Source organism: Colletotrichum gloeosporioides, assembly GCF_011800055.1.
Source record: "Colletotrichum gloeosporioides strain Lc1 chromosome Unknown consensus_32, whole genome shotgun sequence".
Taxonomy (NCBI): Eukaryota; Fungi; Ascomycota; class Sordariomycetes; order Glomerellales; family Glomerellaceae; genus Colletotrichum; species Colletotrichum gloeosporioides.
The window spans coordinates 611,582-624,008 of NW_025544677.1; the positions used below are offsets into that span (position 1 = coordinate 611,582).

Here is a 12,427-nt window from a genome sequence, read left to right on the forward strand (position 1 = left end):
GTTCGACAAGGAGGGAAAAGAGGGTGAGCGGCGTGTGGCCCAAAAGTTTCGACTTTATACTCTTCTACCACAACGGAGTTATGTCAAAGCCACCTCTCTGGCATGGCTTTCAGACTGCCTGCTGGCGACCCATGGGCTTCAGAGTTCTCACGGTAAGCTGCCAGGCAACACGCCTCAAAGGTAAACGCAGGTACAGGTGAGCTCTATTATTTACCACAAACCCCCACAGGACACCTTGATGAGATGTCCAAATCCTGCTGAAAAATACGAACACAAAGGGGTATCCATGCGAAACGCTCCAGAAAATTCCAAGCCTCAACCCTTGTGAGGCACATATTCCGACTATCGCTGCGAACCGGAGCAAGTGTCCGATACGGACAGCCGCGAAAGTCGGGCACCAAGGTCGCAACCGTGGTGACTTTTGTGAAAAGACATAGGGGGTGTAGACGGACACTATTCGTTGCCCACAAAATCCTCGCCGTCGGACTCCAATCCAGGATATTCGGAGCCATCCTCCTTCATTTTGGAGACGGCCTGAGTGATGAACTTGTTGTCGGGCCTCAAGGCTGCGTATATGTGCGGAACCACGGTGACAGGAACCTTGTCGCGTGAAGCCGTCGTCATGGCCTTGATGTGCTGCAACTGTTTACCAGCCATGCGCCACAGGAGGGCGGACTTTCGCTTGTACCAGTACTTGAAGGCAGTACTGGCGCGAATCAAGGCCCACGTCGTGTGCTCCTCCGTCTTGAACGACTGTTTGAGATACGCCGTGGCCAAGGGGTTGAGCTCCTCGTCCGCCCGAGGCTGAATGGCACACCATAGTTCGTAGACTTCGAGCATACGGCGAGGAAGCTCGTCCTTGTCCTTGGTCATGGTTACACTTTTGCCCCACTGCTCTTCCAGCGCCATCAAGTCCTTCTTCAGGTTCTTCAACACCTTCTTCATCACTGGCATAGTCGACGCCAGCTTCTCAAGCTCATCGTGTGGCGTGACTAAGTCGGGATCCCAGTACTCAGCTGTCAGCTCCTCGTTGTCTTCCTTACTCAACTGAAGAGACCTCAACTCGCGCTTAGAACTAGAGCGCGTATTCATCGCTCGGTGGAACCTCTCCAGCTCCTTGTCGATGGTCGGTTTGGCAACCGAGAATTTCAGGTAGTCAATAATGTGGGCAGGATTACCTCTGCTAGACCAACTCTCACTCTTGTACGCTGGCTCATCCAAGTCTCCAAATTTATGGCTGTCGAGCACCTCTCGGCGGAACCTCTTCCAGTCATCTGCCGTAAACTCGAAGCCCTGTTTGGACTGGTCAACGAGGTTCCCAAGAAGTGTGCTTAACCACAGCGCATAAGTGTTGTTTACACTGTTGATCTTGTAGCAGAGCCGTTCTTTAAAGTTCGTCGCGATACCCAAGAAACTAGGGCGCACACTGAAAGCGATACTCTGCTTGATCATTGCAGGGACCGCTGCGACCTTGCCGTGTCGCCGCACAAGGTCTTCGTACAATGTCTTGTCTTTCTTGAGGTACCTGGACAGGTCTGGACTTGGGGGAACATTGGCGTTAACAAAGTTGGACACAATGGCTGGTTCCCAGCAAACCCAAGCTTTGTCTCCGTCGTAGTCGCCGCCAGACAGCTTGTCGGCCAGTGGAATGTCTCCTTTGGCTGAGAAAACGATGACATCCTTCAGCGCATGAAGCTCTGGTTTGAAGACTGCCTTTACCCGCTGGACATCGCTCACAAAGTGTGCAGGAGATCGGGCCACGAGAACATCGCACCCGTGTAGCATAGAGTCGGAAAAGGATTCAGTCTGGAACTTGGATGAGAAGCAAAGATGCACTTCGTTTTCTTCCAACACACCCCAAAAGTCGATGACCATGTAAAAGTAGGCAGAGTTGGGAATCTTGATGCTCATCTTCTTCTTCAGGTTCTCGCACTTTTGGCGACGAAGATTCCATGCGATGTCCTGAATGAACTTCTGCTTGGAAGGCTCGAAGCCGCCGTCAATGAGAAAGTTCATCGTTTCCTCGTTGGAGTCGGGGAGGCCGGCCAGAAAGGGCACACTGTTGTGGATCAAGCGTTGCTTCCGACCGATGGAGTTTTCGTTCACCCACTGTCGAAACTGTACCGGACACTTCATGGCATTTTTCTGGCCTTCTAGTTCGCGGTTGAGTTCATCTACGAGACTGTCTCCGATGGCCTTCCTCATGACTGGCTTGTCTACGGCGCGGTCTTCTAGGACAGGAAGAAATTGGATGTTGAGACTTGCGGATCGAGGCTCGGCTGCGTGGCTCTTGATTTCGAGCGTACGATGTTCTGGATCTAGGTAGTCGCAATTCCACTTCCTCTGGGACGGCCATGTCTCTATCCACAAGTCGTCTCCAGTGTCCTTAATGTCAATAAGCCACATACCTTTGGCAGGGCCGAAACGCCCCTGAATTGCAGAAGGAATGTCTTGCAACCCGAGGACATCTTTGATCTTTTGAGCGAGCTTAGGTGACATGCGGCCAATACCGTCGTTCATTACTTTTCCGATTGGCGACAGCATGTCTTTCTCCTGGTGACGGATCTGATTGCGATTCAGGACAACAATCGGGGTTGTTTTGCTGAGTCCAAGCTGAATGCGGGCAAATAATTTGAGGTACGGCTGATGTTCGTTGCAGTCCAACTGCAAGAGCCAGTCGAGCATGTCTCGCACCTCCAGCTTGACCCTGAGCTCACTAGGAGTTTCCATAGGCATTGAACTCATGGGGATAGCAGCATGGAAGTTGTTTCCATTTTCGGCAAAAAGACTTATCTTTTCTCGAAAGATGGGCTTGGGGTCAGGACCAAGGCTTACGTTGGTCTGTGGCGTCTTGTACCCTGCGTCTCTTGAATAGAAAGCGCGCCATTGCCGGCCGGCGAGATAATGCAGCCGAGAAGAGAACCAATCAATAACTTCTTCGGAGATTTTGGGATTATTAATGGGCGTTTCCCAAGAGTTCGGGGACGGGATGACAAGCTCAATAAATCGGTCGGATCCAAATCGGCGGTGAAGGCGGCAGCCCTGGTCTAACGCGATTGGCTCCATTGCCAAAGAGAAGATTGGCCCGGATTTGACTTTCTTGGTTTGTACAAGTGAGGCCGTGAAAGTGACGTGCTGTCCTCGAGAAGACTTGAAGCCACTCAGACCTGCAGTCCAAGCATCCGCTGTAGGTCTCTCAGGGAAAGCTTTGCCGGCGAACGATGGGTGTGCGAGCAGCGCTTTCCAGAGATTATTGTAGTTGATCCAGGTTTCATCGTAAGACATGAGGGTTTCACCAAGGTCGACACCGCAGTGGAGTGCGATACGGGTGATCTCCCACGCAACAGCAAAAGGAGCCCGGTTGAGCCATGCCGGGAATCTGGCTAGGGCATTGTCAGTACAGAAGCTCAGTAGTATGAGTTGAGCGCAGTAGCCACAGCGCGACAAGGGCAAGGGCCGAGAAACTCACGCCAGGTGGCGATAAGCCGGGACTGGAGGTCAACTGGCTCTGAACGTTTTGATGGGCTCATAATTGGCTGGTACAGGGCGGGGTCATCAAGACCTGAGATCTCCGAGTAAATCGTTGTGAGACCGGGGGAGCTGTCGCCCGGGGTGGGTACATAGCCGGGCGGCTTGGTGTAGAGCCTTGATGACACCTCAGCCTCATGCTCCGTGAAGGAGACGTTGAGAGCATCCAAGTGACCTGACGAAGCTGGGAAGGGGTCTTGTGACTGAGAAGATCTGGGCTCCTGCGAGAGTACCGGTCCTCGTATCCTTGCCTCATAGCTTGGCGCTGGGACTGTCTCTTGAGTACTAGGAGGAGGCTCATTCGCGGCAGAGAATAGCGAAGCCCGGCTGGTGGTGGCCGATGTTGCGACGGAGGCAGCAGCATACACGCTTTCCCGTAGGGGCGGGAGCACATTCGACAAAGGTTTAGGCGTGATGTCGCTGAACGGATTGTCTCTGGCGAACTTGGCTGAGGGCAAATCAGGTTTGGCAGATCGGGAGCGGCTAGGGACCTTATCCAAAGCATCGGCAATAGCTTCGTCAATTTCTTCGTCAACCGCCGGGCTAGCTTTGACCCTCTTTGGGGAGTCCTTCGTGTCCTCGGGCGGCCTTCTCTTAGACTTGGGAACCTCGATGGAACTGTAGACTGCCGGGCCGCTCTGGGCACGCGCAAAGGGTCTTGGCTTGGGAATATCCTCCCTGTCCTGTGGCTTAGCCTTCTCCAGCACGCTGATTAGAATCTCTTGAAGCTCCAACACCTCTCCCGGAGATTCGGCTATTGGTCGTCTCGCTGTGGCAGGGACGGGGTCGTAACAGTCGGACAAACGAATCCATTTCTGGCTGGCGGCACGAGCCTCTAAGTGGAAGGCATGCAATATCTTGTCGAGAAGAGTAGTGTTTTGGAAGCAGTGGAACCGGATGCAGCACACAATCTTGTCGCTCCGGGCGAAAGCTGCATCGTGTTTGCGGCGGCGCTCGGAGTGTCTCGGGGTCAGGGTACGGTCAGGGATCTCGATGGCGAGGTTGTAATCGCGGTTCAGCTTGTCGATGGTCTCGGCGAGTCGCTCGATATGTTTCGGCTTTTTAGGGGTTCTCGGTGCAGACTGGGCGTGGGCGGGCTTGGTATGCGGTGCCATGGTTGCGACGAGGTCTAGAAGGGTAGGGAGAAGTCAATTTTTCGGTCTCCAGCCAAGAACATCAGGGAAAGAAGGGTACCTCAGTGGATTTCAGATGGACCTATTAGTCCAGAAGATCATGATGGCAGTCGTCGGAGCACCAAGTTGCGGCAAGGCTGTGCCATGTCGAGAGGCGCAATCGAACGGAGGGTCTTTAGCCGTTGGGCGCAACGGGGGGAAGGCGAGGCGGCGGGGTACGGCAGCTCGAGATGGAGAGGTCGAGGGCGAATGCGACACAGTGCCACGAGCTGGTGAGGCAGAGTCGCCGCTGGTGCGGGGGAAGAGACCAGCTTCGAGAGAGCAATATGTGGTAAGGTGATGTTTGCTTGAACAAACGCAGGCTGCCGACACCTCGCAAGGGGGAGAGCGGCTGTGACGACTGTGACGCTACACAGACTCAGAGGGAGGAAGGAAGGCGCTGCTGCGGTACAAGGTACATCCCACGCAGCAGAGACATCAGCGAGCGGGAAGGGACGACGGGCGCTGGAAAACGAGACGGGAAGGCGCGCATGGTGGGGCCTGCGCAAGCTCTGTCATTGGGCGAGACGCACAGACACCACGGGAACGGCGGCTAGCCCGGGGCTAAGGAAAAACAGTAGCGCCATTGCCCAATCAAAAGACATATGTGGGTCCACGGACAGGATTCAGCACGGACCGCACCGGCAGCTAAGGCAGGGACCGCCCTGAATTATCTCACTGCTCTGTCTCACTGAAGCATCTCTCAGTGAGTCTACGTTCTCATGTGACAAACAATCAGAGAGTGAAAGATTGGGGACATAATGTGATGCCCAGTCTTCATCAACCTTGTGTGTTGTCGAAATTGCAATGCAAATTCTCGGGACATTCGAGTTTACAGCAGGCTCTCGCTGCCGACAGTTACTCTTTACCATCAATTCCGCTTGATTCAAATAGGCACCCCCATATGGTTGGGAGGTCGCCTCAACCTCAACTCTCACCCAGGAACCCTTATACACCACGCCGCCTTCGTTGAATCTTTCTGAGAGGATACTGAGGCTCGCCAGTAACAGGCTGGTCGGTCCTGCATCTTTGCATGGCTTCTTGCTGATCATATGCTCGCTGCAAGACCTAGAGGTAAGACCCAAGGCTTGTCCTATCCAGGAATGACGACTTTAACTGCTTGATTTCCACGACGAGATCTCGAACTAATTTTTGCTTCAAGGACTTCTATAAGTATGCGGCACCTAAAGTCGGCTCTCTATCTGTGCTGGTGGCGGGGCTTCCCTCGACCTCTCACTCGCCCTCTCGTCTTCCAGCACCTTCCTAAACACAGCCTCGACATCATGCTCATGGATCCAAACAGGCTCAACCCGATTCTTCATCCTCGCCCTCAGTCCCTCGTCTGTCTCAACAATCCCGACCCTCTCCACCTTCTTCTTATTAGTCGAATGCACCGTATCAAGCACTCGATCTGTATGCGCTTTCCTTGTCTTCTCATACAGCCTCAAAGCCCTCTCAATGTCCCTTGACGAAGGCAGCTCAGCAGCTCCGGGAGGGTATACATGCTGAATAGCAGTCGTAAATGCCCACGCATCATCAATAGCTAGACTGCCACCCGCAGCAAACGCTCCACCATGCGCATGCGCAGCGTCACCCGCAAACGTCACCCTCCCCTCCCCAAGAACCCAGCTCTCCAGCCCATGCGCCGAGGCATTCGGATACACCTTCAACGAATCCGCCGGCGTGGAGTCGATAATCTCTCTGACCAGCCGATGCCAGTCCTTGTAATGCTCCTTGAGCAGATTCACGTCGCTGTCCGTGTTCCACACCGTGTCCTTGTACAGCGCATCGCTCGCGTCCGGGTCGCTCTGATGCGAGGCAACAATGCAGAACAAGTCCCGGCCCAGCTTCGACATGAACCACGTCCGGTCGACGCCCCACCAGTGCTCTGCCTCGTCTGGGACGTCGGGGATGTGCGCGAGGTGCGAGATGGGGTACACGGCGCGGAAGGCCGTCCAGCCGGTCCACTTTGATCGGGACGACGGCACGTAGAAGCTCCGCACGCCGGAGTGGATGCCGTCGGCGCCGAGGAGGATGTCTGCCGTGGTGGCTGTGCCGTCGGTGAATGTAATGTTGAGTCTCCCTGTGACCTCGTCGTTTGAGATGCTTGAGAAGGCTTTATTTAGGTGAATTTGCGAGGGGTCGATGTGCTTGAGCAGCGCTTGTTGTAGGTGTGGCCGGTGGAAGCGGGCTGTCTTGTGGCGTGGTTCGACATCGCCGTGATGTTCGTCAACTGAGACGATCTCTCCCGTCTTGTAGTGACTTCTCTTCATAAGCATGCAATCAGGTTTGAGACATTGGCTATGCTTACCGGTAGATCATGGGATAGCCCGACTTATTGCGGAAAGCAATCTCATCATCCAGCGCGTTGTGAATGCCCAGCTTCTCCAGCGTCCTCAACCCGTTCGGACCAAGCGCGATCGACGCGCCAACCTCTCGCAGTTCCCTCGCCTTGTCAAAAATCTGAACGTTGATACCAGGGTGCGCCTTCAGCGCGATGGCCGACGTCAAGCCGGCGATGCCAGCGCCGACGATGGCTACTTGGAGCTGTTCGTTGGTCCCCATGATGCCGATGATAAACTTTCTCAATGCAGAACATGCGCACTAGCCACGCGAATGCAAGACACGATTGCAGAATCGGGGCCCAGCACTTTATCAATGCTCCGGAGGCTCTGGGGCGCACCGGCTCCGGTTTGGAGATAACGTTGGTTGGGGGTGGGTCGGCGCCGAACCCGGCGTGACGCAATATCGACCAGAGATGGTGATACCCCTCGGACACCCCGCACCGTCTTCTTTGCAGCACCATTCGTCTGCCTTAGTCGCTGATAATGGGGTCAAGATAGCAGACTTGCAGATTCAGGATTCTGCAGCAGCCAATCCAGGGGCCGTCTTTGATCTCGCATCATCAAAGTCCACAATGAAGACACGAATGTGGCATGTCTGCGCCCTTTTGACGAGGTGATGTCGGACACCTCCCGACGCTATCTCGGCACCCTTGGTCCCGATCGGAGTATTTGCTAAGCATATTATGAGGGGCACTTGGTCGTTGGTTGGGAACACAAATGCTCTCACCTAGGTATTGGCATCAAATGAGTGTTGGACTCGGAAGTCATCTCATCTTGCGTAAACTCTCTGGCTGCAAATGGTTGTAGGTGGACCACTTAGCATCTACATGAACGATGTGCTTCATCACTGAATACCGCGTGTAATAATTCAAATGCTTTCCATTGAAGCTAGGAGAGGGGAATCTTTAGTCAAGAAAATTTGGAAAAGCCAGTCCATCCATCTGAAACTCCGTCATCAATGTGCTCCAATCCGGAAAGTCCTGCATGACGGTATTCCAATCCATCCCATCAACTCCATTCATCCCATTCATCCCGTCCAACACACCCTCCGCGCCTTCAACCTCTGACCTCTCATCAGTCGCCCCGGGCGTGGGATACGCCTCCTTTTCTGTCTCCTTCTCTCCACCACTAGCAATACCCTGGCGGATCGCCAAAGCCTTCTCTCTCAACGCCTCGAGCACAGTCATCTTCGCAGCCGGGCCCGACCCTGTGCCAATATGCCTCACATGATCCATTGAGTACTCCAATGCCTGCCATGCCCTTTCCACGTTGGGCCCTTCGGGCTTCACGCACAGATGCCACAGCACATAGAGAATCATGTGGTACTGCGGATACGCCCTCATGCTCCAGCGATACGGCCTCAGCAACTCATCCGACGCAAGACTCATCCCGTCCTCGAGGATGCCCAACGCCTGCAACAAGTTTTCCTCCGTTGCAAACGACTCTCTCGCCTCGGGGTGCTCAAGATTCAGCCACTGCTGCCTCGTCACCAAATCAACCTTCCGAATAATGAACCTCGCCACGAGCAAACACTGCCGTTGGTGCGGGATCACCGGGTTACAGTGCCTCAAGAACCCCTCCGCATAGTCCCTCAGCTCATCCACGATCTGCGTCCGCACCGACTCCGGGACGGGCTTCTCCTTCCACTCAGACGCAATCGCCGCCAGACGGTGCCACGCGCGCGAGATCTGGATGTTGATGAGCGCCAGCGTGATTGGCGTCCAGCCGGGCCTCGGCGGCGGGAGCTCCTTCATCTCAGGGTACAGGTCGTTGTCGTCGAGATTGGAAGGGTAGTTGACGCCGACGCTGAGGTTGAAGCAAGTCGGGTTCTGGATGCCGTAGTCCTCCGACGCCCTGCCGTCACGGGCTACAAGGTGCCACCACAGCCGGCGGCGGATTTCGCATTCGAAAACGGAGAGGCCGAGGCGCGTGCCGTCGCGGTGCAGGCCGATCGACTGCGCGGCTCGGATGGCAAGGCCATTTAAGGTCCACAAGCCGCGGCCTGGGTTGTGTATGCGAAGAGCTGCCTAGAGTATCATCTTAGTTCAAGTTCAGTCTTATGACAACATGAGACGCTACACACCAAGTAGACAGACAACGCCTCCAGGAGCCTGACAGAGGGATGCTCCAGAAAGTCGGCCTTGGCGAATGCTTGCTCTAGACCCGTCTTGTATCGGTGAAGGGCGGTGACTTTATCCTCTCCAGTGATCTTCTGGACCGTACTTGGGTCCAGCACGACAGTGGACACGAAGAAGACGGAGAACATGAGAGCCAGCGCCTCGAGGTGAGCATTGGCGGGGTCGTCTATCGCCGTGTAAATCAACACTTCTGCCGTCGGCCTGTGTATGATTTTGTTACACAGCTCGATGTTCTCGGCATAGTTCTTCCACAGCTCAATCGCACCCCACTTGGGCGGGAGCAGCTCTGTCAGATCTAGCTTGAGATCTGGACTTGACAAGATGCCCATGGGATTGAACGGCGACGGCGCCGCCTGCGGAGCCGGGTCGCTCCCGGGCGTCGTTAATACTGACTGGATCTCACGTTCCTTCAAGTCACCCCGTCAGTCGCGCATTCATCAGAGAGGAACAAGCATAAGGTACTGCACTTCATCTTACCTCCTCAATGACCCGTGAGATGAGCACCTCATCAAAGTACTGGCTCTGCGTCCCCTTCCTCACCAAAATCTCGTCACCGGGGCTCTTCGCATGAGACCCAGATGAAGGCGCCGTAGCCGGCCTGTCATATACAGACCTCCCCGTATCCCACCCCGACGAGACACCGCCTGGGCCCGGGGTGTCTGACGACGACGACGACGCGACCGGCGGCGACCTCTGGACCCGGAGCTGCTCCCGCCCCACTCCCGCCGTGAGAGTCTTCTCCAGGTCCGAGATTCGGCTCGCCACGTCCGCGATGGTCGTCTTTCGGACCCGGCGGATCGGCTGCCCGGCCTGCGGATAAAAGCACGGAAACCCGCCGCGCGCACACGACGAGCAGGGCGACTTCTTGTCGCAGCGGATCTTGCGCCGATGGCACAGGTTACACGAGCGCTCTATCTTTCGGCCGCTGCCTCCCCCGATGCCGCTGCCGCTGGCAGCGGTGTGTGATTGGCCTGGCGGGCGCGGCGTCTCGGAGCCCTCCGCGGGCGAGAGTCGCGGGGCCGTCGGGGTGGAGGAGGAATCCGGGCCCATGGCGTTGGAACCGATGGTGGTGGAGGAGGAGGTGGACAGGGCCGGATCAGACATGGCCGTTGCTTCCCACACCACAGAATGTGAATTTGAATCCGTCTTGGCTCTGCTGTCTTGGCTCTGCTGATAACACGCGGTACAGTCGGACTGACTGGGGGGCTTGAACAGATTACAGCAAATCGCCATCCGCCTCCAAGATGAGCGAGCGGACTGAGACTATGTCGATGACATTGCAGCTTCGGCGTCGGCGGCCATGGAAGCGCCGAGACCGAAGCCACTTCTCCACCCGAGTGGCTCGCGTAATTCGGATTTAAAGAGCGACGGGCGGCGACTGAATCAGTCGTGTGCGTCTGTGAGAATGAGAGTGAGAATCCTTCCCCCTAGAAGGATAGGCCACCCCCCTATGCCAAACATGTGCGCACGTCAGTCACACACAAGTCCAGTCCCCTGGGGCCCTGCGTGTGGGATTCATTCATCGTCCTCGTCAGCGCTTGAACGCCCGCTAGGGCCTTTGGAATGGGCTCGGAGTACGCTCCGTCCGCAAGCGTCCGTCAACAAGCTTTCTCACAACCGCTTTAAGCTTCCCCGTGGTCCCCGAATGCGTCGAACACCCTGCCATCTTCCGCCTCCACGTGTCTGATGTCTTTGGCCTCTTTCTTGCTGACGGGCGGGAATCTGGACCCTTTCTTTCTTCCTGAGGGCTGCCTTGCCACCCGCTGGGTAACTAACTTGCGCAGCAGTAGGCAGTTTACTCCGTTCGGTGAGATCGTTCATGGCAACTCTCCCACCGGCCAATCTGCGAGATCCGTATATTTTATGCTTATGACTCCTATCTTTGGCAACGCTCAATCTGCAGAACAATTCACGATCACACCGGTGGGATTTCGATACCGCCGCATCGACCTTCTCCGCGGGTCGAGACGCACCGTCGCGATGCGATGCCTCGGCACCACTTGCCTACTAAAGGCCCCCTTTCACGATGCGAGGCATGGCTTGTCGACGAACCGCTGCTCTCGTGTAACGACGAATTTAAGGTTCATCTTTCCCAGGAACACCCAAATGTCACAACGAAGAAGAGAGGATGGTAATCAAATCTCCGAGAGACTGGCCGCGTCTCATCGCAAACATGGCGGGATCACCCCGACCGACTCAGTGAAATGACTTGCGGCCCCGCCTCAAATCGTCGATTCTTTTTCATCGCGACAAAGTCCCCTCTCCCCGACCATCCTTCTCCTCAACTCAACCGATGCCTTCCCGTGTGGCAGGGACCCCGCCCATCGTTGAATGTCGCGCTGTCATCCAGGTAGTTAAGCGACGTATTGTTGCATATTCAACTGCGACGTTATCACGTAAACCAGAGAAGTAAAATATGTTGCATCAACAACCCAAGACCCTCCATCGGGATGCGAGTATCTCACTTTGGTAACGGGCCCCGAAAGAAGAAGCTCGGTGTTTTCCGATGCTGGTCGCTCAATGCCGTCTCTTCGTGACTCTCACCACGACTTCATAGGACGACGGCCAAACTAAGATTCAGCCTCTGGTGGATCCAGATCTCGCTCCCATCTCCGTTGCCAAAAAGCATTTTCTTTGGGTGAACATGTATCGTCTATCAGCAGTCCCGCGACCAGATGACAAGTCGTCAAAGAAAAAAGGTCGCTCCCTCATGTGAAGTGAAACGCAAACAGCGACTTCTGCCCAGCATGTGCCATGTGGTGCCATCCAATGCGGGACGAGTCGCCGTACCACACTCTTCCTCGTCCTCCAATCCCCAGCCACTGCTGAAGAAACATAACCTTCGCAGGGCGCCAGTATGTCCTTTTTAGGGAGTGTGTGGTGGGAAGGGCGAGCACCACTCAAGGAAAGTTTTCACCGTCGCACATGGGCCTACTTCATGCGACGTCTGGGCGCACTCAAGGACCGATGCTCGCATGAAACCGAAGTGCCACCATAGCCAAAATCAACGTGCGGGCAGCGTGTGTAGAACCTTTTGGGCACTATTATCGTGGTACTCAGGCACCAGGGCCAAGAAAGGTCGGCCGTTGGGCCCGATCACGAGTTTTTATTTCATGGTGTTTCTGAAGTGCAGTCATGGTTGATCGAACACAAAGCAACTGTGGAGATCTGTATTCGATATTGAAACGAGAGAATGGTATCACAAATTCCTGGGTTTAGCTCGTCGTCGCCCCATCGCCCGAAT

General features: G+C 55.3%; 3 protein-coding genes across 3 annotated transcripts; all 3 read right to left on the bottom strand.

The window, feature by feature from the left end:
- Positions 1-453: 453 nt before the first annotated feature.
- Positions 454-4,643, bottom strand: GCG54_00007231 (RNA-dependent RNA polymerase 6; the record flags this gene model as incomplete). Its single annotated transcript, XM_045407216.1, has 2 exons — positions 454-3,383; positions 3,470-4,643. The coding sequence occupies 2 exons, from the start codon at positions 4,641-4,643 to the stop codon at positions 454-456; spliced, it is 4,104 nt and encodes a 1,367-aa protein (XP_045266137.1).
- Positions 4,644-5,884: 1,241 nt separating this feature from the next.
- Positions 5,885-7,265, bottom strand: GCG54_00007232 (6-hydroxynicotinate 3-monooxygenase; the record flags this gene model as incomplete). Its single annotated transcript, XM_045407217.1, is given in 2 exon segments — positions 5,885-7,001; positions 7,012-7,265. 2 exon segments carry the CDS (start codon positions 7,263-7,265, stop codon positions 5,885-5,887), a joined length of 1,371 nt encoding a protein of 456 aa, XP_045266138.1.
- A 685-nt stretch (positions 7,266-7,950) lies between these two features.
- Positions 7,951-10,485, bottom strand: GCG54_00007233 (Fusarisetin A cluster transcription factor fsa6; the record flags this gene model as incomplete). Its single annotated transcript, XM_045407218.1, has 4 exons — positions 7,951-9,072; positions 9,129-9,590; positions 9,661-10,336; positions 10,460-10,485. The coding sequence occupies 4 exons, from the start codon at positions 10,483-10,485 to the stop codon at positions 7,951-7,953; spliced, it is 2,286 nt and encodes a 761-aa protein (XP_045266139.1).
- Positions 10,486-12,427: the final 1,942 nt, after the last annotated feature.